The sequence below is a fragment of the Chiloscyllium punctatum genome, chromosome 28 (genome assembly GCF_047496795.1).
Source record: "Chiloscyllium punctatum isolate Juve2018m chromosome 28, sChiPun1.3, whole genome shotgun sequence".
NCBI classification, from domain to species: Eukaryota; Metazoa; Chordata; class Chondrichthyes; order Orectolobiformes; family Hemiscylliidae; genus Chiloscyllium; species Chiloscyllium punctatum.
The window spans coordinates 11,923,382-11,950,140 of NC_092766.1; the positions used below are offsets into that span (position 1 = coordinate 11,923,382).

A 26,759-nucleotide genomic window follows, 5' to 3' on the forward strand; every position below is an offset into this window, starting at 1 on the left:
GTGTTTCCTTTCTTCCAAGAGGTGGTACACAAATAAAGATTTACACACTTGTCTTTCACCGTGTCTGACACCTGCACACTCACGACCTGAGTGCGGGGGAAAAATAAGCACTACAGCTGGCAGACAGTAGTAAGAAAAAAAGAAAATAAAATCAAATCTTTCAGCATCGCTTTCAACAATTTACCCACCACTGAAGTCAGAATCATGTTGACATTTTAAAAGCATGTTTATTGTATTGAGTTATTTAACAGATTGTCAATATCGACACATTTATAAAACTTTTTTAGAGGTAGGAAAAATGACCTCAACCTTTATCGAAGCATTTGCCAGTTCATATTTTAAAAAAATGAGCCTGTGTCTGTGCGGATCCCACTGTTCATTGAACAGATTTAATTGGAAGCACTAGCATTTGGAGCGCTGCTCCTGCATCAGGTGAAGGAGCAATTCCCCGAAGGCTAGTGCTGTTGGACTATAACCTGGTGTTGTGTGATTTTTAACTTTACACAGCCCCAGTCCAACATCGGTATCCCCAAAGCATGACTGTTGGTTGATGGAAGCTGTGAGATGCTTCACTCCCTCTTATTAAATCTCTCATGCCATTTCCCCATTCTACCACGAGAGGGTGGCATTGTACCACTTTCATTAAGATGGGTGTTGGACTGGGGTGGACCAAGTGCTATGACCTGGTGCCGCGTGACGGTTTTTTTCCCCCCACTTTAATCAAGGCAGAGGCTTTGAACTTTATTCCTTCCCCTCTACATCAATGCAAAAGCTCTCCTGCTGTAGCAGCCTGAGCTAACTTTCAACGGAAGAGCCACATGAACATGTTTTGATTGATGCAACGTTGACCACACATTGCACTTCTGTACAATATGGGAACAGAATGAGCTGGAGCTACTCAACAGATGTGGCAGCATTTGTGGCGAGAGAAACGAGTTAACGTTTCGAGTCTGGTATGATTTTGTGCGGGAGATACGGGATCGAATCCCATCACACCACGTGTGGATTCAGTTTTTAAAAAATCACTGGATTTTTAAAATTTGTGACCACGTTTGTCATTTAAAAAAACCCTGCTGATGTCTTTTAGCTAAAAAAAAAACATGTTATAGTCCAACAGGTTTATTTGGAAGTATTCCCTCAATATCCTTTAGGGAAGGAAATCTGCCTACATTCGATTCCAGACCCACAGCAATGGGGTCCAAGATTAGAGTGGTGCTGGAAAAGCACAGCAGGTCAGACAGCATCCGAGGAGCAGGAAGGCCTTCCAGATGAAGGGCTTTTGCCCGAAACGTCGATTTTCCTGCTCCTCGGATGCTGCCTGATACTGTGCTTCTCCAGCACCACTCTAACCTTGACTCTAATCTATTGCATCTACAGTACCCATTTCCACCCACAGTAATGGGGTTGGCTCTTAATTGGGAAATTGGGAACGGGCAATGGGAACCGGCCCAGCCAGCGATAACCACATCCCACTGCAGAATTATAAACAAGGGACCGAGCTCTGGAGCTTCCTTCTTCCCAGAGAATAATTTATTTTATTTACACATGCATTTTGCAAAAGCAACTGCAGTTAGAGGACCTGCTGGGAAAATAAAAGACTGAAATAGGTTGTTAGTAACTCAAAGTAGAAAGTCTGTCTTGTTGTGTCCTTAATGATTGCTTTGAGTATTAAGCCAACAATACTTCAATGTCTGACCTCAAAAGGTCTCCGTGAGACACTAGTAAAGGTGAAAGGAGAGCTTTAGTGCTTGCTGGAAGTTTCATGGGCTCCAGGCTGATTTCCACAGGGCTGTGGCTTCCATTGCAAATCCTGACCCCCACCCGGATAGAGACCCAGATTTTCATCGGCGCCCTCCCTTTTTTTTCCTCTTCTCCAGTGCAGCAAATTCCAAGGAGGCATACAGAGGTCCACCGGGAGTCTGGGGAAAAAGGTCAAGATGCAAAGTGGTTACAACACAGGACCAATGATCCCACCTTGTCATTGAGTTTCAGCGAATGTCAGAGCATTCGGCCCGTCATTCCACTGCCAGTTCTGTCCAGTGACTACGCCCTCAGCACTAACCCTATGACAGTGGAGAGCTCTCCCAACGCTGGTCATCTGATAGTGCCTGCGCCCTCAGCACTAACCGTCCAACAGTGCTGTCTCCCTTAGCACCGACCCTTCAACAGCATTCCCTCCTTCAGTGCTGACCCTCCAACAGCATCCCCTCCCTCAGCACTGACCATCCAACAGTGCTGTCTCCCTGAGCACTGACCCTCCGACAGCATCCCGTCCCTCAGCACTGACCGTCCAACAGTGCTGTTTCCCTTAGCACTGACCCTCCGACAGCATCCCCTCCCTCAGCACTGACCATCCAACAGTGCTGTCTCCCTTATCACTGACCCTCTGACAGTGTCCTCTCCTTAGCACTGACCGTCCAATAGTGCAGAGCTTTCTCAGTGCTGGTCCTCTGACAGCATCCCCACCCTCAGCGCTGACCGTCCAACAGTACCCACACCCCCAGCACTGAGCCTCCGACAGTGCCTGCTCCCTCAGCACTGACCATCTGAATGCCCACTTCTTGAGCACTGACCCTCCGAAAGTGCCCACTGCCTCAGCACCGACTCTTTGACAGTGCCTGCTCCCTCAGCACTGACCATCTGACAGTGCCCACTTCCTGAGCATTGACCCTCTGAAAGTGTCCACTGCCCCACCACTGACTCTTTGACAGTGCCTGTACCCTCAGCACTGACCCTCTGACAGTGCCCACTCCCTCAGCACTGGCCCTCTGACAGTGCCCGCTCCCTCAGCACTGACCCTCTGACAGTGCCCATTTCCTCAGCACTGACCCACCGACAGTGCCTGCTCCCTCAGCACTGACCATCTGAGAGTGCCCACTCCCTCAGCACTGACCGTCTGACAGTGCCCGTTCCCTCAGCACTGACCCTCTGACAGAGCCCACTCCCTCAGCACTGACCCTCTGCCAGTGCCCATTCCCTCAGTGCTGCCCCTGTGACAGTGTGGCACTGTGAGGAGTGGAGAGGGAGGTTGAGCTCCAGTAGACACCCTCAGTCATAGCTCTGTGAAACTGCCAGAATTCTAAGTCTTCATTTTAAAACCCAATATTAACCAACATGGTTGGATGGAGGATGCTGTGTGGTCTGTCCCAGTGCAGAGTTAAAATGGTGACAGAGCAACAATGAGCTGGGAGTGGGACACAGACATTTGGAAATCCCCAGTCAACTCTGAGAGAGGCATCCTCTCCCAATCAGTAACCCCTCCTCCTGCTTATCAGACCTGGACAAGGCTAATGGAGTTATTTTGATTCCAGTTTCAGGGAGCTGTGAGATTTGTTTGTTATTCAGTTCCAGACTGGTCTGGTGTCATTTGGTTGAAATCTCCAACAGATTTTGAACTGATTACCCTCAACCATCTCACGCTTGTGAATCGGGACAATGCTTAGAATCAACTCACCTGGACTCCGTCTGGATGTGCCCGCCTTGCCTCTGTTTGGTGGCTCTTTCCTGTATGTTAATGGGTCAGATGTGAAAGGTAAATTAATCCCAGTCTGGGAAATCTAGGGCTAAATCGAGACAAAGTGTGCGCCAGTGATTTGTCAATGTACCAATGCCTCAGTGCACCCATGTCGACTAACTCACTCAATTATAGTTGCAAATTCCTAACGCCCTCACAGTATGGAAACAGACCCTTCAGTCTAAACAGTCCCTGCTGAACATAATCCCAAATTAAACTCATCCCATCTGCCTGTGCACTTGGCCCATATCTCTCCAAACATTTCCTATCCATGTCCTCACCTATTATTTACTATCTATACGACTTAACTTTGTGACCTGCCTGCATTGCTCACAAGACAAAGCTTTTCACGTGATAATAAATTCAATCCAATTTAATTCACTGCCTCTGGAAGTTCATTCCATACACGAACCGCTGTCTGTGTCAAAAAAAACAATTTCCTCTCATGCCTTTTTAAAATCTTTTTCCTCTTACCTTGAAAATGTGCCCCCTAGTCTTGAAACCCCCACTCTAGGGAAAAGACACCCGTCATTCACCTTATCTCGGCCCCTCATGATCTTACAAACCTCTACAAAGTCATCTCTCAACTTCCTACACTCCAGTGAGAAAGCTCCCAGCTTATCCAACCTTTCCTTACAATCCACCAGTCCCGGCATCAGTCTGGTAAATCTCTTCTGAACCCTCTCCCAGTTTAATAATATCCTTCCTATGACAGGACAACCAGAACTGGACCCAGTACTCCAGATGAGGCCTCACCAATGTCCTGTACAACCTCAACATGATGTTCCAACCTCTATACTCAAAGATCTGAGCAATGAAGGCAAGTGTGCTAAATGCTTTCTTAACCAGCCTGTCAACATGTGACACAAACTTCAAAGAATTATGTGTCTGCACCCCTAGGCATCTCTGCTATACAACACTATCCAAGGCCTGACATTTAATTGTATAATCCTGCCCCTGTTTGTTTTACCAAAATGCAATACCAGACATTTATCCAAATTAAACTCCGTCTTCCACTCCTCAGCACACTGATCCAATTGATCAAGAACTCTTTGTCATTTTCAATAACTTTCTTCACTGTCCACTATGCCACCAATCTTGGTGTCAACTGCAAACTTACTAACCATGCTTCCTATATTATCATCTAAATCATTTTTATAAATGACAAACAGAAGTGGACCCAGTACCAATCCCTGTGGAACACTGCAGGTCACAGCCCTTCACTCTGAACAACAAATCTCCATCATTCCTCTCTGTCTCCTGCTGTCAAGCCAATTTTGTACTCCATTGGCAAGCTCACCCTGAATCCTATGCAATCTAACTTCACTAATTAATCCACCATACAGAACTGTGTCAAACACTTCAGTAACATTGAAGTAAACCACATCTACCGCTCTGCCCTCATCAATCTTCTTGATCACTTGTCACAAAGCTGGTTTTGTTTTTTGAAACGCTGTTCCTTTTCTCAAGGATGCTATGTCCTTGGTTTTTTTTTCTCCCCAGAGGAGTAATAAACTGCTGTTCTTTGTGTTTCATTGTGTAATTTTGTGAATAAATGTTTGTCTGTTTTTAACCTGGTAGTTAACCTCCCACCTTACGCTGGGTAATTTTCACTGTACACTTAATGAAACAAATTGCAAAGTTATGGTCTGGGCTGCTTGCTTAAGAATGGTTTGAGTGGTTTGGCCTAGTCTATAACACACTTCCTCAAAAACTGACTCAAGTGTATGGGATACAATTTCCCTAGAACAAAACTATGGCTAGTATTCATAAATGCATAATTTCAGGATCACCTCCAACAATTTACCCACCGCTGAAGTCAAATTCACAAGTCAAATTCAAAGGCAGAGCATTATCCAAACTCCAGTCATTCGGCACCTCAAGCGTATTTATAGATGACATAAAAATTTCTGTAACTTCCCTCAAAGTCCTGGGATACACTTGATCAGGTCCCAGAGACTTATCCACCTTTATATTTTCTAAGGTCTCTAACACTCCTTCTTCTATGATGTGACCTAGTTTCAACACACCAATATTTATTTCTCTAGCCTCCATTTCTTTCCCTACAGTAAAGAACTGACATGAAATATTCATTTAATATTGCTGCCTTCATAGAAACCCTACACAGTGGAAAAAGACCCTTCAGCCCAACAAGTCCACAATGACCCTCAAGAGTATCCCACCTAGACCCATTCCCCTACCTTATCACTCCACATTTACCCTGACTGATCTTCCTAACCCATACATCCCTGAACACTACGGGCAATTTAGCATAGCCAATTCACCTAACTTACACATCTTTGGACTGTGGGAAGAAACTGGAGCATCCAGAGACAATCCACGCAGACACGGGGAGAACGTACAAACTCCACACTGACAGTCGCCCGAGGGTAGAGTTGAACGGGTCGCTGGTGTCGTGAGGCAGCAGTGTTAATCACTGAGCCACCGTGCCACCCCAAAGCGTACGCTCACACAGGGACTCTTGAGGTGCAAGAGAAAGATGCCCTCTTTGATCTTTTATGCGTCTACTCTATAGAAATATCTGTTGAAAACAGTACATCCCCTCATATTCAACAATATCTTCTCAATACAGTAATCTAACTTCAATACTCCATTCTCTCAACTCAGCAATATCCCCCAACTACTCCAATATTCCCTCAACGCAGCAATATTCTTTCAAAACACCACTATTCCCTCAAAACTCCAATATACCCTGAATTCTCAAATATTCCCTCCACACAGCAATGTTCCCTGAATATCCCGATAGTCTCTCATTCCACCAATACTGTCTTAACACTCCAATGGTCCCTCGCTATAACAGTATCTCCTCAGTCCATCAATATTCTCAAAATACTCCAACATTTTGTCAATGCACCAATATTCCATCAAGAAAACATTATTTCCCCAAAACTCCAACATTCCCTCAGTCCTCCAATATTCTCTCGATACCTCAACGTTGCCTGAATACTCTAATATTTTCTCAATAGACCAATACTCCAGTATCCCCTCAATATTTGAATATTCTCTTAATGTCCCAATTATTCCACAACACTGCAATATTCTCCTAATGCACCAATTCTTCCACAATGCTGTAATAGTCCCTCAATGTTTTAAAATTCCCTAAGTGCTACAATGCTGATCCCATTATAGTCTCAACCCCACATGCCTTTTCACTCCCTACAAGTTTTCAAGTCGTCACTAATGAAAGAAAATGTTTATCTCCTCCTCACATTTATTCAGTGTCCCAGCATCCACCGTGCTCTGGCGTAGTGAATTTCACAGATTCACTACCTTCTGAGAGAAGTAAATCTTCCTCATCTCTGTTTTAAATCTGCCATTTCTGAGTCTAAAGCTATGATTGCTTGTTCTAACTTGCCCCACAAGGCGAAACATCCTCTACACACCCCCTTTAGCATTTTATATACTTCAATGAGATCTCCTCTCATTTTTCTGAACTCCAGTAACTATAAGCCTGAACTGCTCACTATCTCTTCATAATACAAGTCCTTCATCGCTGGAATTGATTAAATTAGCAATTATTACTACATATTAATTAAGTATGACATTATTGCTGGTATTAATAGATGGATATCATGTTACCATTGTTATTAAAACATACATATATAACATTTCTGCTGGTTAATTGTACTTATAATGTTATTGCTGGTAGTTATAATTGACTGTAGCATTAATAAATATAATGTTACTGCTGGTAATGAAAATAAATATCACATTACTGCTGGTTTTCACAAAAAAACTACAATGGTACTGTTGGTATTTATCAATAAATGCAGGATTGTTGCTTGTATTTATAATTACTGCTGGTATTAAAAGGTAAGTACAATGTTGCTGCTTCTATTTATGAATACGTATGATATTACTGCCAGCATTTGTAAATACACATGATATTGCTGCCGATATTGAAAAGAACATACAATGCATTTATAAACAGAAACAGTATCATTTATTGTTTATGAATACAAACAGTAATGTTATATTTTTAAATGCATTGTATGGAATGTTGAATATCAACAGCCATATCATATGTGTTTATTAATGCAGGCAGTAATGTAATATGTATTCATAAACAGAAGCAGTATCATTTCTTGTTGATGAATACATATTATATTGTTGCTATAATATTCCTATGAATAAACATAACATAGCAGCTAGATTTTATCGATAAATATAATGATGCTTTTATTTAGAAACAAATATAACATTACTGTTTGTATTTATAATCAATTACAATGTTACTGTATGTACTTACAAATAAATATAACATTCCTGCTTGTATTTATAATTAAATACTGTGTTACTGCATAGATTTATAAATAACTATAACATGACCGCTAATGTTTATAGATACATATGATATTGCTGCAATATAAATTTAATATTACTGCTTGGATTTATAAATATAACATTAGTGTTGATCTGTAACATTACTGCTCTTTTTATAAACGAATGTAATATTACTGTTTGCATTTATAAATAAATATAATGTAGCTGCTGGGATTTATAATTAAATGTAATATTACTGCTAGCATTTATGTATAAACGTAATATAAATAAATATGATGTTACTGATAGAATAAATAATAAATATAATGTTACTGCCTGCATTTCTAAATAAATTTAAATTATACTGTTGATATTTATAAATAAATACATTACAGCGGGTGGCATAACTAGACATAATGTTATCGCTATTGCTAATGGGCTAATGATTTGAGTGACCAACAGATAAGAGAGATGTTGCAAAAATAGTTTCTTAGCGAGGAATGCACTCACTGATCTTCCGTATTTTTTTCCCCATTTAGTGTTACTAAATATTAATTAAATATGACATTATAGCTGGATTTAATTGATTAGTATAATGTTATCACAGTTATTAATACATTCATATCTAACATTACTGCTGGTTAATTCTAATTATAAAATTATTGCTGATATTCACTAATAACTCGCATTAATAAATATTTATAATCAATATAACATCTCACAAATAGCTACATTGGAACTGTTGGTATTTATCAATAAATGTAGGATTGTTGCTGTATTTATAATTACTGCTGGTATTAAAAGATAAATACTGCTTCTATTGCTCCAACATTTCAGGCTCACTCACCAGATGGTCGCTGGCCCTTTCCCCCGTTTTGCGACATCTCTGTCAAGCGAAAACTGCGAGGGAGGGCAAAAGATGAAAGAAAAAAGCGAAGTTTATTCACGTACATCAGCACTCCGGGCGCCAGAAATAGCCGAGCGGTCTCAGAGTCAATCTGGGAAGGTAGTGGAGGAATTTGCAATCGGAGTTGGGCGCTTTCAGATGGTGAACAAATGGTTCAGGTACTCACTTTTCCCCGTGGGTTCTCCCGCCTTTCCCTGCGGGAACAAGAGCGAGACAAAACTGGGAATTAGCAACGGAGAGCAGGCGGGGGGGAGCGGGGGGTGGGGGGGGGGGGGGAGGAAGGACAGGCGATAAGATTTGATTCTCACCTGATCTGCCTCTTCTGCAAATCCAAATGATCAGAAGGACCATCAGGAATGCCACCACCGCCGAGGCTGCAGTCACATAAGGGAAGGCCTGGTTGCACCATTCTGAGGGCAAAGAGAACGCATTAGTCATAGAGTCATAGAGACGTACAGCACGGAAACAGACCCTTCGGTCCAACCCGTCCATGCTGACCAGATATCCCAACCCAGTCTCGTCCCACCTGCCAGTACCCGGCCCATATCCCTCCAAACCCTTCCTATTCATATACCCATCCAAATGCCTCTTAAAAGTTGCAATTGTACCAGCCTCCACCACTTCCTCTGGCAACTCATTCCATACATGTACCACCCTCTGCGTGAAAATGTTGCCCCTTAGGTCTCTTTTATATCTTTCCCCTCTCACCCTAAACCTATGCCCTCTAGTTTTGGACTCCCCCACCCCAGGGAAAAGACTTTGTCTATTTACCCTATCCATGCCCCTCATAATTTTGGAAACCTCAGCCTCCAACGCTCCACGGAAAACAGCCCCAGCCTGTTCAGCCTCTCCCTCTCCAACCCTGGCAACATCCTTGTAAATCTTTTCTGACCCCTTCCAAGTTTCACAACATCTTTCCGATTGGAAGCAGACCAGAACTGCACCCAATATTCCAACAGTGGCCTAACCAATGTCCTGTACAGCCGCAACGGTCAATTCAGTGTAATCCCGGATTACATAAGGAAATCTTGACCCCTTCCGAATTGGGATTGGTTGGAGGTGGGGCGGATGGTCTGTGATGGAGAGGAGGAAGGGTTGGGGAAGCTGCCTAAATTGTACAATAAAACAGCCTGAATGTGACCAGAACAGCGCTGATGCAAGGCAGATGAAGCGCAGAATGAGGCCATTCTTCCCATAGTGCCCCGACTAGCTCCTTGACAGGGAAACGTCTCCTCTCCGAATCGGTTCCCCCTTCCCCACACATTCCCTCCTTTAGTCCTCTGGGCTATTGAGGAGAACTATCCCAGTTTCTTCCAATCTTTCTCACTCTCTCTGCATGAATCAAAGTTCCCTTATTCCAGCCTCCCGCATTCCCCAGTCTGTTTTTGTGAAAACCCAGCTTCCACACCCCACCTCCCCCCTCCCCCCCCATTCACGCCCTCCCCCGACTCTTGCTCCTTCCCTACAGAGTGGCACCCCAGAGCTCCTCAAAAATCGGTCAGCCACAGGATCTTATACATCTCGGTAGATGGAGGGACAGGGAACTTTGAGGGAGCGGGGTGGACTTGGATAGGGGGAGCGGGCAATGTGGAAAAAAGTCTGAGGTTATGCACTTTGATCAGAAGTGAAATCTTGAGAGGTTGACTTCAAGATTCCCAGAAGGTTAACATGCAGGTTTCAGATGGCAGTTAGGAAGACAAATGCAACGTTAGCGTTCATTTCAAGAGGGCTAGAGTACAAGAGCAGAGATGTTCTGCTAAGGGTGACCGAGGCGCTGCTCAGACCACATTAGGAAGATTACCAAGTTTTGCGCTCCCTGTGGCCAAAAGGATGTTTTGGCGTTGGAGAGACTCCAGAGGGGGTGAGGAGCTTGTCATATGAGGAACATGATGTGGAGCTGCTAGTGTTGGACTGGGGTGGACAAAGTTAAAAATGACAGAACACCACGTGAAAGTCCAACCGGTTTATTTGGAAGCACGAGCTTTCAGAGCGCTGCTCCCTCATTGGAGAGCTGTGGAGCAGGATTATAAGACACAGAATTTATCACAAAAGATCTCAATGTCATGCAACTGAAACGATATATTGAACAAATCTAGATTTCTGTTCAGTCTTTCATCTTTTAGAATGGGTTGCAGGTTTCAGTTCATTAAATATATATATCCCAGATCTTAGAGTCATAGAGATGTACAGCATGGAAACAGACCCTTTGGTCCAACCTGTCCACGCTAATCAGATATCCCAACTCAATCGAGTCCCACCTGCCAGCACCCCGCCCATATCTCTCCTTCCTTTAAGCCCTTAAGATAGCTCGAGAATGTGACATAATAGAAATTCTGGGATATACGGCACGGCGGCTCAGTGGTTAGCACTGCTGTCTCGCAGCACCAGGGTCCCAGGTTTGATTCCAGCCTTGGGTGACTGTCTGTGTGGAGTTTGCACATTCTCCCCATGTCTGCGTGGGTTTCCTCCCACAGTCCAAAGATGTGCAGGTGAGGGTGGATTGGCCATGGGAAATTGTCCCATAGCGCCCAGGGATGTGCAGGTTAGGGTGAATTGGCCGTGGGAAATTGTCCCATAGTGCCCAGGGATGTGCAGGTTAGGGTGAATTGGCCTTGGGAAATTGTCCCATAGTGCCCATGGAAATGCAGGTTAGGGTGGATTGGCCGTGGGAAATTGTCCCATAGTTCCCAGGGATGTGCAGGTTAGGGTGGATTGGCCATGCTAAATTGCCCGTAGAGTTAGGTGCATCAGTTAGGGGGAATGGGTCTGGGTGGGTTACTTATCGGAGGGTTGGTGTGGACTAGTTGGGCCGAAGGGCCTGTTTCCACACTGTAGGGAATCTAATCATATTAACTAACCGAAACCTACAAACCACTCAAAAAGGTGAAAGACTTAACAGCAATCTAAAAGTTGCTCAATTTAGCCTTTCAGTTGTATGACATTGTAAATCTTTGCTGTACGTTCTGTGTCTTTCGATCCTGCTCCACAGCTACCCGATGAAGGAGTAGTGTTCAGAAAGCTAGTGCTTCCAAATAAACTATGAGGAGTGTGGGTCTATAATCGATGGAGCTTAGAGGGATGAATGGGGAGGTGTTGTGGAGAAAATGTACAGAATCACCAGGAGACGCAGAGAGTTCTTCAAGAAGCAGGTCTTTTACTTACAAACAAGAAAAACCGAGACACTGAGAAGGCAGATTCTCGAATGCCCCGGGACCTCAGGGTCCATTTTTGAAATATCTTTTTTTTTACAATGTTTCTCTTCGCTTATCAGCATGTCCAACTATATTACCTCACTCTAGCTCCATAATAAACCAGGGATGTTAGTTCCCATTATCTCTTTAGTTGTCCCACTATACCTTTTCCTCCATTCTACTTAATGTTATTCTCATGTCACGGTTAGATATTTAGTGTCAGCTTTTACAATGATGGTCGTTCATTCCAGACCCTATTTAATATTTTCCTAATGTCATGATTTATTGTCAATAGTCTCAAGCAGGCTGACTCCACTATTAATTAGATATTAAATGTCATATCCCAAATAGTTATGGTCCCAATCTTGTCATAATGATACTTAACAGGGAGGCTAACTTTACTGTGTTCTCTCGTCTTACCATGGTGAACTTTCAGCCTCAACCTTACTCTGCGAGTTGGTGTAAGATCATTTCACTACTCTTATCCCATCCCGCATCCCACAGACCCCTTGCAACAGATCGGCAGTGGGCTACATGCTTTAACCCTTCACTTTTCCATAGAGGGAGGTGTGGGGACTGGTGGTTGGGGAGAGAGTGAGTTGATTGGATGTTGCAGGATACTGAGAGGCCTGGATAGAGTGCATGTGGAGAAGATGTTCCCACTCGGAGGACACACAAAGACCCGAGGGCACAGCCTCAGGGTGAGGAGATGACCCTTTAGAACTGGGATGTGGAGGAATTTCTTCAGCCAGAGGGTAGGCGAATCCGTGGAATTCATTGTCACAGAGAGTTATGGAAACCAGGCCCTTGCGTGTAATTAACACAGAGACAGATAGGCTTTTGATTGGTAAGGGGATCAAAGGTTACAGGGAGAATGCGTTCGAGAAACATATCAGCCATGATCGAATAGCAAACCAGGCCTAATGGGACAAATGGCCTAATTCTACCCCTATATCTTATAGTTTAGCCGCACCCCGTCCCCCGCCCTCTCCCCATCCCCGCTCTGTCATTGTCAAATCTTCAACTACTGTTTCAGGGTTCTTGGGATGTGTGTGTCTGTGTGTGTGTGTGTCTGTGTGTGTGCTGTGTGTGTGTGCGTGTGTGTGTCTGTGTGTGTGTCTGTGTATGTGCGTGTGTGTGTGTGTCTGTGTATGTACGTGCGTGTGTGTGTGTGTGTCTGTGTATGTGTGTCGCTGTGTGTCTTTTGATGTCTTTTTGGATACGCCATTTTACTTTCTCCAGCTCCCCAAAAGAGATGTGTCAATGATTGCTTCAGATTGGCTTAGATTACTTGCAGTGTGAAAACAGGTCCTTCGGCCCAACAGGTCCACACTGACCCTCCAAAGAACAACCCACCCAGACCCATTCCCCTACATTTACCCCTACGTCTAACACTATGGACAATTTAGCGTGGCCAATTCACCGAGACTGCACATTTTTAGGAGGAAACCAGAGCGCCCAGAGGGAACCCACGCAGACACGGGGAGAACATGCAAACCCCACTCAGACAGTCGCCCGAGGTGGGAATTGAACCCGGGTTTCTGGCGCTGTGAGGCAGCAGTGATAACCGCTTCAGAGTGTACTTTCTGCTCTAACTCTAACCCTAACCCTCACCATAATCCGAACCCTAACCCTGATCATAACCATAACCCTACATCTAAACCTAATAATAACTGTAAACCTAGCCCTAAATCCAATCTTAACCGGACGGGTTGGACCAAAGGGTCGGTTTCCATGCTGTACATCTCTCCGACTCTATAACTAAACCCTGACCCGAACCCCGAGATTAACCCTAGCCCTAATCCTGACTCTATTCCGAATCCTAATCCTAACTATTAGCTCAATTCTACGCCCAATCCAAACCGAACTCTACTTACTTCGAATGATAACTCAAATCCGAACCCGACCCTAATCTTAATCATAACCCTGAACCTAGCCCAAACTCTAATTCTAACCTCAACCTTAACCCTAACCCCATGTATACAGAAGAAATCAGTTTTTTTCAGCATCTCCTTCAACCGTCAAATCTCTGGGCCCTCAGGCGACCCTGTAGGCTTAGTGATGGCGATATCTTAAGCTTCTAACTCTCCATTTTCAGCATGACTTCACGCTCAGAGGTTTACCCGGTATAAAAGGTTCAAACTGAACCTCGAAACTAGAACGGATTTTTCGTCAGGACATTGCAGAAAGAGAAGGGGAGAGTCATAGAGATGTACAGCATGGAAACAGACCCTTCGGTCCAACCCGTCCATGCTGACCAGATATCCCAACCCAATCTAGTCCCACCTGCCAGCACTGGGCCCATATCCCTCCAAACCCTTCCTATTCATATACCCATCCAAGTGCCTCTTAAATGTTGCAATTGTACCAGCCTCCATCACATCCTCTGGCAGCTCATTCCACACGCGTACCACCCTCTGCGTGAAAAAGTTGCCCCTTAGGTCTCTTTTATATTATTCCCCTCTCACCCTAAACCTATGCCCCTCGAGTTCTGGACTCCCCGTCCCCAGGGAAAAGACTTTGCCTATTTATCCTATCCATGCCTCTTATAATTTTGTAAACCTATATGAGGTCACCCCTCAGCCTCTGACGCTCCAGGGAAAATAGCCCCAGCCTGTTCAGCCTCTCCCTGTAGCTCAGATCCTCCAACCCTGGCAACATCCTTGTGAATCTTCTCTGAACCCTTTCAAGTTTCACAACATATTTCTGATAGGAAGGAGACCAGAATTGCACGCAATATTCCAACAGTGGCGTAACCAATGTCCTGTACAGCCGCAACATGACCTCCCAACTCCTGTACTAAATACTCTGACCAATAAAGGAAAGCATACCAAACGCCGCTTTCACTATCCTATCTACCTGCGACCCCACTTTCAAGGAGCTATGAACCTGCACTCCAAGGTCTCTTCATTCAGCAACACTCCCTCGGACCTTACCACTAAGTGTATAAGTCCTGTGAAGATTTGCTTTCCCAAAATGCGGCACCTCGCAGTTATCTGAATTAAACTCCATCTGCCACTTCTCAACCTATTGGCCCATCTGGTAAAGATCCTGTTGTAATCTGAGGTAACCCTCTTTGCTGTCCACAACACCTCCAATTTTAGTGTTATCTGCAAATTTACTAACTGTGCCTCTCTTCCAGTCTGAAAACCAACCCTCCAACACCACCCTCTATCTTCTACCTTTGAGCCAGTTCTGTAACCAAATGACTAGTTCTCCCTGTATTCCATGAGATCTAACCTTACTAATCAGTCTCCCATGGGGAATCTTGTCAAACGCCTTACTGAAGTCCATATAGATCACATCTACTGCTCTGCCCTCATCAATCCTCTTTGTTACTTACTCAGAAAATCCAATCAAGTTTGAGAGACATTATTTCCCATGCACAAAGCCATGTTGACTATCCTGAATCTGTCCTTGCCTTTCCAAATCCTGTCCCTCAGGATTCCTTCTAACAACTTGCCCACCACCGAGGTCAGGCTCACCAGTCTATAGCTCCCTGGCTTGTCTTTACTGCCCTTCATAAACGGTGGGACCACGTTTGCCAACCTCCAGTCTTCCGGCACTTCACCTGTGACTATCGATGATACAAATATCTCAGAAAGAGAAGCAACAATCACTTATCGAGCTTCCAACAGAGTCCTCGGTTCCTGGGGAATTTTCCAGTTTTAACCATTTCAAGACATCCAGCACTTCCTCCTCTTTAATCTGGACATTTTGCAAGATGTCACCATTTATTTTCCTACAGTCTATATCTGCCATATCCTTTTCCACAGTAAATACTGATGCAAAATATTCATTTAGTATCTCCCCCATTTTCTGTGGCTCCACACAAAGGCCGCCTTGCTGATCTTTGAGGGGCCCTATTCTCTCCCTAGTTACCCTTTTGTCCTTAATGTATTTGTAAAAAACCTTTGGATTTTCCGTAATTCTATTTGCCAAAGCTATCTCATGTACCCGTTTTTCCCTCCTGATTTCGTTCTAAAGTATACTCCTGCTTTGATTCCAATCCAAGGTATCCCAAGGGAAATCAAACTGTGAATTCAGGGCCACAAGTTGCAGGAATGTGGGGTCGGGTCTTCAAAGAGCTGACGCTAAATGTGACGGGCTGAATGGCCTCTTTCTATGTTGCATTGGTCTCTGATTCAAAGATGTTATGCAGACATGCTTCATGACCCGAGGAACTGTTCAGAAGAACAAGTCCCCATCAGCAGCAATGAACAATATTAAATTACCTTAACACTTAAATGGATTGGTCTCAGTATTTGACCGTCTGGTTCACTCCCACTCCCACAAACTCATTCACACGAACACACACTCACTCACGAATTCTCACAGTCTAATTCTCATACGCTTGCTCAACCACACTAACTCAAATGTACTCTAACTCACTCACTCACTATCCCACGCATTCAATAATTCTCATACACTCACTAACTCACGCTCAACGAACTCTCACGCACTCACAAACACACTCACGCAATCACTAACTCACACTCACTCCCTAACTCACTAATACACACTCTTATAATGTAGACATCTGTACGTTTTTACACATATACATGCATGTAGAAATACATATACTCACATATACCCACAGAGACGCATAAACAAGCATATATAGCTTTGCATGCACGTGCATATATGCACACAAGCATATATGCACTGAAATACACAAGCGTATACACACATATAAACTCATATATGTATGTATACAGACATAAAAGCATGGACTTACACATATACTCATATATAGTTACATGTGCAAACATATTTACACACAAACGTATCTACATATAAACACAAACATATATACACAAGCTGTTCTGAAGAAGGGTCCCACCAAATTCGAATCTTTAACTGTATTTCTCTGTCGACGGATGCTGTCAGACCTGTTGAGTTTCTCCCGCGCTTTCTATTTGTTACTATATACACATTCTACACATAAATAGATGCATATGCACAGGTCGAAATGCTTAGGTCTTGGTAAATACTCAGATATCAACACATACTCATACCTAGTGTGCACACGAACATGCAAATCCATTTGCACTCGAACAGACGAAGACTCAGACTTACAAACACAGACATGCACTCACAGGTACACATCCAGATGTATATGGACAGATCCATGGCACTTAGGTAATAATGTGAACTCAGATTTCGACAACCATACATATCTAATATGCACACAAACACATTTACATGCAAATATGTACACACGTTTCCTTCAAATTCAGAGGCACATCTGTATGAACATTTTCTTTTCCACGCGCACATTAATTCATAAACCCATCTCTCAACCTTTAACTGATGGAGGTATTTCACTGGCGACTGAGATTTTAGAAACCGGGTTGTCTATAAACGCTCACTGGGCATCTCAATAACTCACCTGCCTTTGCAGCTGCCAGTTCAGTGAAGGACACACTCTTTGTCAGGACCTTCTCTCCCAGTTGAACAACACAAGAACACAGAGCGCCGCTTGTCCACTGTTCCCTCGTCACCACGACCTGACTCGTGATGTTCCAGGTGCCGTCCGGCTCCATCTTCCCGACATCGCTCGCCCCCTGGGTCACCTCGCCGGAAATATTCCAGAAAACGACAATCTCCTTGGAAGAGACCCCGCTGACTAGACACACCAAGGGGACGGGGTCAAACTGGGCAGACACAGACGGAGGGAGGAAGACGAGGACGGACGTCTTGTCAGTGGAACTGTCTGGACAGAGATTCGGACAGGGTTAACGAAAAATGAACGGAAAATCAAAATTGTGTGGACGGTTAGGATTGATTTTGGTGTGTCTCTTACCTCCAACAAGCAGTTTGGGTCCCAACTGGAGAGGAGCATAGCCATCCCTATCAGCACAGTAGTAGGTCCCAGAGTCCTTGACCTGGACATCACGGATTTCCAATAGCAGCACACGCTCGCTGTCACCTTTTTTTGAAATAAATTTACAATCGGACTCCTTGCAGTTGGTGGTGTTTATTGCTACTGGGGCTTCACCCACAGTCTGTTTGTACCAGAAATAGCTAATAACCAGCTCCACAGGATAGCTGAGCTGGCACTCCAATTTGACCGTCTCGCCTAATTTTGCCGTCTTGGCGAAGGGCCCCTGAGGCCCAGCGAGCTGGGAATCTGCAACTGAAGAGATAAAAGTGACATTAAAAGAGATTATTGAGAGGTGGGAGCGAACCGCCTTCGATCACTGTCCATTTGGGAGAGGCGCCTCTTCATTGTCTACCGTGACTCCAGTTACCCTTCCCCTTACTATCGTCTACATGAGCCCTGCGACTGGGTAGAGCCTTACTGGGCATGATCGAAATCCTTTCCAACTTTGGATGCGTGGCGGGGGGAGGGAGAGGGAGTTGGGGGATGGTGAAGATGAGTCTGTCTCCCACTTTCCGGGCGAGTTTTTTCAAATTTCCTCCCACTCACCATAAAGAGTCAAGAGTTGGACCAGGAGAATCGGGAAGAAGACTCCTTTGGTCATTTTTGTGTTGGGATGTGGAGAATTCTCCCCCCCCCCCCCCCCCCCCAACTTCGCTGCTTTGTGTGTGTGTGTGTGTGTGTAATGTGTGGCTGGGAAAGAGTCAGCCGGCTGCGTTGACCTCAGCACCGGGCCAGCCTCGCCCCTTCTGCGATCCGTTGGGTTGGAAAGTATGACAAGGTCTGTGGGTGAGCTGCGCCACTCGGCCAGAGGGCGGTGTGTGCGTCATTGCGGTCATGCAGGGCCAATGGCTATAAATAAAAGCGTGGTCCTTCACTGGGCGCCGGTGGCACGGGCAGAACGCGGGTAAATAAGAAGTCAATGTCCTGCAAAAGGGCATTATTACCACTCCCTAATTGTCTTGTTGAACCGATGCAATTCTTGTCGGTTCTGTGAGGAACACTCAACACGCTGCTCGGGAGAGAGTTTCAGCGTTATAGGGATGTTAGGAACACGCAAAGTGCTGTTAGGGAGAGTGTGTTAGTGGTGTATGGATGTTAGGAACATACAGTGGTGTTAGGGAGAGAGTTTCAGAATTATAAAGATGCTAGGAATACACAAAGTGCAGTTAGGGAGGGAGTTTCAGAATTATATAGATGTAAGGAAGACACGAAATGCTGTTCGTGCGAGAGTTTCAGAATTATAGGGATGTTAGGAACACACACTCAAGTGCTGTGAGGGAGAGAGTTTCAGAATTATAGGGATGTTAGGAACACGCCAAGTGCTATTTGGAGAGAGACAGTTAGAATAACATAAGATGTTAGTAACATTCAAAACACTGTTAGGGAGAGAGTTTCTGCATTATACGGATGTTAGGAACACGCGAAGTGCCGTTAGGGAGCGAGTTTCAGTATGATAGAGATCTTAGGAACACACGAAATCTGTTAGGGAAAGAGTTTCAGGATAAAAGGGATGTTAGGAACACTCAAAGTGTTGTTAGGGAGAGAGTTTTATTATTATAGGGATGTTAGGAACACGGAATGCTGCTAAGGGGAGAGTTTCAGTATTATAGGGATGTTAGGAGCACATAAAGTGCTGTTAGGGAGAGAGTTTCAGTATTATAGCGATGTTAGGAGCACATCAACTGCTGTAAGGGAGAGAGTTTCAGTATTATGGCAATGTTAGGAGCACATAAAATGCTGTTAAGGAGAGAGTTTCAGTATTATAGGGATGTTAGGAACACGCAAGATGCTGTTAGGGACAGAGTTTCAGTTTTATAGCGATGTTCGGAGCACATAAAGTGCTGTTAAGGGGAGAGTTTCAGTTTTATAGGGATGTTAGGAGCACATAAAGTGCTGTTAAGGAGAGAGTTTCAGTATTATAGCGATGTTAGGATCACATAAAGTGCTGTTTAGTGGAGAGTTTCAGTATTATAGGGATGTTAGGAGCACATAAAATGCTGTTAAGGAGAGAGTTTCAGTATTATAGGGATGTTAGGAACACGCAAGATGCTGTGAGGGAGAGAGTTTCAGTGTCGCGGGGATGTTCGGAACACGCAAAGTGCTATTTGACAGACAGAACGAAAACAGGAATGGCTGTGGAAACTCAGCGGGTCTGTCAGTGTCTCTGGAGAGAGAAAGCAGAGTTAACGTTTCGGTTCAAATGACCCTTGGATGCGGCCAGACCGGCCGACCTTTTGCAAAGATTTCTGTGTCTGTTTCAGATTTCCAGTCCTCTCTCTCCCCTCGACCCCACCCTTCTCATGACTGAATCGGTTGATGTTTATATTCGCTGGACTGGATAAGAATTGGGGAGGGGGGAGGGGGGGTTGGGGATGAGGGCGCGGATATAATTGAAACCTATAAAATTCTAACACAGTAAAAGCAGGGAGGATGTTCCCGAAGACCGGGAGATGGGAGGTCGTTGGGGTGGTGGGGTGGGCGAGTCCAGAACCAGGGAGTCACAGTCTAAAGGAGACGGGGTAGGACTGAGGTGCAGCGAAATGTCTTCACCCAGAGAGTGAGGGAGCTTGCAGAATTCTCTGCGAGGGAACATGGAATGTTTTCCAGAACGAGTTAGACCGAGCTCTTAGGTCTAAAAGGCTCAAAAGGCAGTAGGGAAAGAAAGTGGGGGAGAGGGGGATTGTGTTGGATGACCAACCATAATAATATTGAATAGCGGGGCAGGCTTGAAGGGCCTAATGGCCTACTCCGGCTCCTGGTTTCAACTCGACCAAGCTAGAGTGAAGGAACGGCCGATACATCTCCAAGTCAGAATGGTGGAGGGTTCGGAGGGGAACTTGCATGGTCTGGTGTTCCTACGTATTCACTGCCCTTGTCCTCCCTGGGGGTACTGGGTTTGGACAGTGAACGCCAGGAACAGTGTGCTGTAGAGTAATAATGCTGACTGCAATTTGCTCTGTGTCGAATTTGATTCCTTGTTTAATCTTCCAAGCACATGGCTGGTAAAATGGGGAATTGTGTGTGTGTGTGTGTGTGTGTGTGTGTGTGTGTGTGAGTGTGTGTGTGTGTGTGTGTGTGTGAGTGTGTGGAGGGAAATAAGTTTTAGTGATAAATCTGCGACTCCCTGCAAAATCACCCAGAAACACGGAGAATTCAAACATTCGTTCCCGCCGACTTTGAAGAGAGGACCTTGTCAGTATTCTGATCCACTGTTTAACCTGTCAAATCAAAACAGAGAGGTGGGGATAAAGAAGTAAAGGCAGAGAGTGCTGGAGAAACTCAGTAAGGTCTGGCGGCACGTGTGGAGGCCGAGAGAGAGGAGGAGAGAGAGACAGAGAGAGAAAGAAGAGGAGAGAGAGAGAGGAGAGAGAGAGAGAGAGAGAGAGAGAGAGAGAGAGAGACACACACAGAGGGGAAAGAGAGAGAGGAGAGAGAGAGAGACAGAGAGAGACACAGAGAGAGAGAGGGGAGAGAGAGGAAAAAGGGAGAGAGGAGAGAGGAGAGAGACACAGAGAGAGAGAGAGACAGAGAGAGTGGAGAGAGAGAGGAGAAAGGGAGAGAGGAGAGAGGAGAGAGAGAGGAGAGAGAGAGGAGAGGCGGAGAGAGAAACACACAGAGAGAGGGAGAGAGGAGAGAGAGAGGAGAGAGAGAATGGAGAGACAGAGAGACAGAGAGAGAGGAGAGACAGAGAGATAGATACAGAGAGAGAGAGGAGAGAGAGGAGAGGGAGAGAGAGAGGCAGAGAGAGACACACACAGAGAGGGGAGAGAGAGAGGAGAGAGAGAAAGGAGAGAGAGAGACAGAGAGAGGGAAGAGAGAGATGAGAGAGAGACAGAGAGAGACAGAGAGAGAGAGGGGAGAGAGAGAGGAGAGAGGAGAGGAGAGAGGAGAAAGAGAGGAGAGAGAGAGAAAGAGAGACAGACAGAGAGAGATAGAGCGAGAGAGAGAGAGTTAATAGTTCGAGTCCGATGTGACTTTAATTTGTAGTTTTCCCAGCACTTTCTGTTACTTATCTTATTATTTAGACTTGTCTTCTGCCATCACCCTCCGTCCTGTCTAATCTCATCCCCTCGGATACCCTCCTCCCGCCGACTGAATCTAAGGTATTAAACGAGACTGGCTATGACCCGACATTTGGTGAGCGGCTCTCACTGGATCAGTCTAGAGATGGGGGGTTTGGCTTGAGACGGAAAAGGCAGTTGCAGTCAGTGTCTCGTGTTTCTCGTTGTATTTTAGCCGAGGCGTGTTACCTGCAGCTAAATGGAAAATTCACTGCGCAGCTCTGTCTCTTTGTAGTAGATGCACAAACATCCTCATATTTACAGAATTTGCAGCAGCAGTATACAGGCCATTCGGTGGTGGGCACATGGACTGTGGGCCGAGTGTCCTCTTTCGTTGACGTTGGCTTTCAGTGGATTCTATGCTGTCCAGAGACTCTGTACTGTCCAGATATCCCCTGTGTAGCAGATTCCAACATGACTGTGATATTCCCTGACCAACAGCACTGCCCTGTTTGGATTGCGTTTAATGTTTCCAGACATTAATTGTCGCAAAGATTGGAGAGGAGGGGGAGGCGTGGGTATTGCTTGAGGATTGTTCAGGTGCCGTGACCCCGGCATTTTTCTCTCTGTAACCCTTCCTGAATATACAGAACGACCGAGCTTCCACAGCCCCATGTGCTGAAGAATTCTACAGATTCACTCCCCTCGGAGTCCCTCCTCCATCTCTGACTTCAATGGACGACCCTTCATTCTGACATTGAGCCCTGTGGTCGTAGACTAGCCCTGTTTATAAATACCTGGGGCACAGTCACCTTCATGTTCAGTGGCAGTCGGGGTGGGGTTGAGGGGTAGGGACATTGTCTCCAAAGAGAGAACGTGTGAGAGGAATTTCACCCTCGGCTTTTAGGAATCCGTGTGTGTGTGTGTGCATGTGTGTATGTGTCTGTATCTGTGTGTATACGAGAGCGTGTGTCTATCTGTGTTTCTATGTGTGTGAGTGAGTGTGCGAATGTCTGTGTGCATGTATCTATATGTGTGTATGAATGCCTATGTGTTTGTGTGTGCTGTGTACGTGTGTCGGTGAGTGTGTGCGTGTGCTATGTGTGTGCATATGTTTGTGTATGTGTGTGCTATGTGTGTGCATGTGTGTGTGCTATGTGTGTGTATGTGTGTGTATGTGCGTGTGTGTATGTGTGTATATGTGTGTGTGCTATGTGTGTGTGTGTATGTGCTATGCGTGTGTATATGTGTGTATGTGCGTGTGTATGTGTGTGTATGTGTGTGTGCTATGTGTGTGTATGTATGTGTATGTGCGTGTGTATGTGTGTGTATGTGTGTGTGCAATGAGTGTGTATGTGCGTGTGTGTGTATGTGTGTGTATGTGTGTGTGTATATGTGTGTGTGTGTGTGTGTGTGTGTGTGTGTGTGTGAGAGTGTGTGAGTGTGAGTGTGTGTGTATTTGTGTGAGTCTGCTTTGTATTCCGTGCTCCTTCGACATTTCACTGTGGAAAAATAAGTTGAGACTCGACTATCAAACGAGGCTGACTATAACCCGACCTTTGGTTAGCAGCTCTCACTGTATCAGTCTAGAGATAGGGGTTTGACATGAGACGGGAAAGGCAGTTCCAATCAATGGCTTGTATCTCTGTTTTTCAACCGAGACGTGTTACCCACAGCTCACTGGAAAATTCACTGCGCAGTTCTGTCTCTTTGTGGTAGACACACAGCTTCCTCAGGTTTATAGAATTTGCAGCAACGGTTTACAGGACATTCGGCCCTTTTAGTCTGTGCTGCGTGTTCTTGCGTCTCCAAAATCCTGCTATTCCTTTTCCTTGTATTCCTCTCTCCCTTCTGTGTTTATTCAGTTTCAATGCATCGTTGCCATTCTCCTCTCCCCCACCCCCATTCCCCGTATGAGTGAGTCCCCCATTCTCCCCCCACTCCCCGTGGGAGTGAGTCCCCCCATTCTCTCCCCCCACTCCCCATGGGAGTGAGTCCCCCATTCTCCCCTCACTCCCCGTGGGAGTGAGTCCCCCCATTGTCTCCCCCCACTCCCCGTGGGAGTGAGTCCCCCATTCTCCCCTCAACACCCGTGGGAGCGAGTCCCCCATTCTTCCCTCAGCTCCCCCATGTTTGGCAGTGGGCACCCAGATGATGGACCGAGTGGCCTCTTTCTGTACCGTTAGCCCACAGTGATTCTATGCACGCCGGTGACTCTACATGTATAATCCCCTGGTACTAGATTCCAATGTGACTACGTTTCAGAGATCTTCCCTACAAATGACACATTCATGTTTGGATCAGGCGCAATTCTTCCAGAGAAGGACATGGGCTGATTGTAGCAGGGAGTAGAGGATTGTGCTGGGGGTAGGGGTGGGTGTTCTTGAGGACGGTTCAGGGGCAGTAACTGGGGCCAAAATCGGCCGCCTCTCTCCACCCGGTTTTCAGTTCAGGTCCTGAACGGAGATCAATGCTCTACCGTGAGATGGAGTCAGATCACCCAGGGGTGGGAGCAGTTGTTGGCCACTTGGCCCCTCTAGTCTGCTCCGCCATTCAATGAGACCTGGTCACCCTCAGCTTCACATTTCTGCCTTCCCCGTTCCCCCAGCCCCCCGTAACCCGTCCTGATTAAAGACCTTCCCATCCCAGCTTTGACTATACTCAATGACCTCCACAACACTCTGTGGTAAAGAATTCCACAGATTGTCTCGGAGAGAAGGTATTCCTCCCCGTCTCTCTCTCTCTTCAGTGGGCGACCCCTCATTCTGACATTGTGGCCTAGACTGTCCCTGTTTTTAAGGAACGGGCGCAGGATTATCTCCCTGTTCCAGCGGTTGTGGGGAATGCGAGGAGTGGGGATTGCTTTGAGGAAATTTTCCACCAAAGCGAACAGGACCGATTTCAATCCGCTTTGCATCCCGAGATCCCCACGGGAATCGCTGAAGAGCTTAGCTCTGTCGGGCATCAACAACAACCACAATGCTCTGACTTCATATAGCGCCGCAATAAGGGAATTTCTCTGAAGAGACAATTCATGAGAGGAATTTCACCCCAGTCCGTTTGTAACCGATGTGTGTGCGTCTGTGTGTGTGTGTGTGTGTGTGTGTGTGTGAGAATGTGTGTGTGTTCGTGTGTTTGTCAGTGTGCGTGTCTGCGTATCTGTGAGAGAATGTGTGGATATCTATATGTATTTTGTACCTTTGTGTATATGTGTGAGTGTGTGTGTGTGAGTTTCTGCGTGTGCGTGTGTGTCTCTGTGTGTGCGTATGTGGGTGCGTTTATGCGTGAATGCTTATTTGTGTGTGCGCATTTGAGAATGTCTGTGGGGGTGTGTTTGCGTGAGTATGTGTGTGCATGTATGTGTGTGAGTGTTTGTGTGTGTGTTTATGTGTGTGTGTCTGTATGTCTCTGTGTGTGCGTATGTGGGTATGTGCATGTGTGAATTTATATGTGCATGTGTGCGCATTTGAGAATGTCTGTGGGGGTGTGATTGTGTGTGTTTGTGTGTGCATGTGTGTGAGTGTGGGCGTGTTTGTGAGTGTGTGCATGTGTGTGAGTGTGTGTGTGCATGTGCATGTGTGAGTTTTTGTGTGTGTTAGTATGAGTGTATGTGTGTGTATGTGCGTGTGCACGTGTGTGTGTATGTGTGTGTATATGTGTGAGTGTGGGAGTGCATGTACATGTGTGAGTGTGTGTTTGTGCGTGTGTGCGTGTGAATGAGCGTATGTGTGTGCATGTACATCTGTGAGTATTTGGGTCTGTGCGTCTGTATAAGTGTATGTGTGTGTGCATGTACATGTATGAGTGTTTGTGTGTGCACATGTGTGAGTGTGCGTGTGTTTGTATGTAGGAGTGTACGTGTGTGTATGCATGCGCATGTGTGAGTGTTTGTATGTGTGTGAGTTCGTGTGTGTGTGAGAGAGAGTGTGTGTGAGTGAGCATGAGTGTGTGTGTATGTTGGAATTGGAACTCAGATTCTTTCAGGCCGTCATCGTCAGTGAAGCATTGGAGGGTTCTCTTGTGTTTAATAGAGGCACGTCTCAATTGTACAAGTTCTGCGGGCCCCTTGCCCGCAGAGCTCAAGTGGAATTTATCATTGATTATCTGCCAGGGTATTTCAGGTGGGGGACTCGTCTATTGGAATGGGGCTCAAACAGACAACCATTACATCAAGCGTTTAATAATTCACTTGGATCTGTTCTTGGGACTTGGGTTTCGTTGGCTGGACCCAGCATATTTTGCCCGTCCCTAATTGCCCCTCGAGAAGGTGGCGGTGAGCTGCTTTCTTGAACCGCTGCAGTCCACGTGTGGTGTCGGGACGTTTAGACAATGCTGTAGGGGAGGGAGTTTCACGATTTGGAACCAGCTACCGAGAAGGGAAGGGCCGATATTGTTCCGGGTCAGGATGGAGGGTAACTTGCAGGGGGTCAGCGTTCCTATGAATCCCGTTCCAGTGAAATTTGAAGATGGGCTCTTTCAGAATTCAGATCCACTGTTTAAACCGTTAAATGAAAGCAAAGAGCTTGCAATGGTGGAAATCTGAAATCAAGACAGAAAGTGCTGGAGACTTTATAAAGCTCTGGTTAGGTCCCATTTGGAGTACTGTGTCCAGTTTTGGTCCCCACACCTCAGGAAGGACATACTGGCACTGGAGCGTGTCCAGTGGAGATTCACATGGATGATCCCTGGAATGGTAGGTCTAACATATGAGGACCGGCTGAGGATCCTGGGATTGTATTCATTGGAGTTTAGAAGATTAAGGGGAGATCTAATAGAAACTTACAAGGTAATACATGGCTTGGAAAGGGTGGACGCTTGGAAATTGTTTCCGTTAGGTGAGGAGACTAGGACCCGTGGGCACAGCCTTAGAATTAGAGGGGGTAAATTCAGAACAGAAATGTGGAGACATTTCTTCAGCCACAGAGTGATGGTCCTGTGGAATTCATTGCCGCGGAGTGCAGTGGAGGCCGGGACG

At 45.6% G+C, this 26,759-nt stretch overlaps 1 protein-coding gene across 1 annotated transcript; it reads right to left on the bottom strand.

Moving 5' to 3' along the window:
• Positions 1 to 207: 207 nt before the first annotated feature.
• On the bottom strand, positions 208 to 18,389 carry LOC140453816 (immunoglobulin alpha-2 heavy chain-like). The gene is made up of 8 exons (XM_072548707.1): positions 18,330 to 18,389; positions 17,703 to 18,035; positions 17,289 to 17,612; positions 9,014 to 9,115; positions 8,872 to 8,899; positions 8,646 to 8,698; positions 3,455 to 3,504; positions 208 to 1,919 (listed from the first exon to the last, which is right to left on the bottom strand). The coding sequence occupies exons 1-8, from the start codon at positions 18,382 to 18,384 to the stop codon at positions 1,842 to 1,844; spliced, it is 1,023 nt and encodes a 340-aa protein (XP_072404808.1). The 5' UTR covers positions 18,385 to 18,389; the 3' UTR covers positions 208 to 1,841.
• Positions 18,390 to 26,759: the final 8,370 nt, after the last annotated feature.

Bases quoted from the DNA above. Each gene is read 5' to 3' on its own strand.
- LOC140453816 (XM_072548707.1), bottom strand. From the start codon at position 18,384: ATGACCAAAGGAGTCTTCTTCCCGATTCTCCTGGTCCAACTCTTGACT. The intron at 9,116-17,288 runs GTGAGTTATTGA...CTTTGCCCTCAG, and splicing joins ACTGGCAGCTGCAAAGGCAG to AATGGTGCAACCAGGCCTTC. The intron at 8,900-9,013 runs GTGAGAATCAAA...TTGTTCCCGCAG, and splicing joins TTGCAGAAGAGGCAGATCAG to GGAAAGGCGGGAGAACCCAC.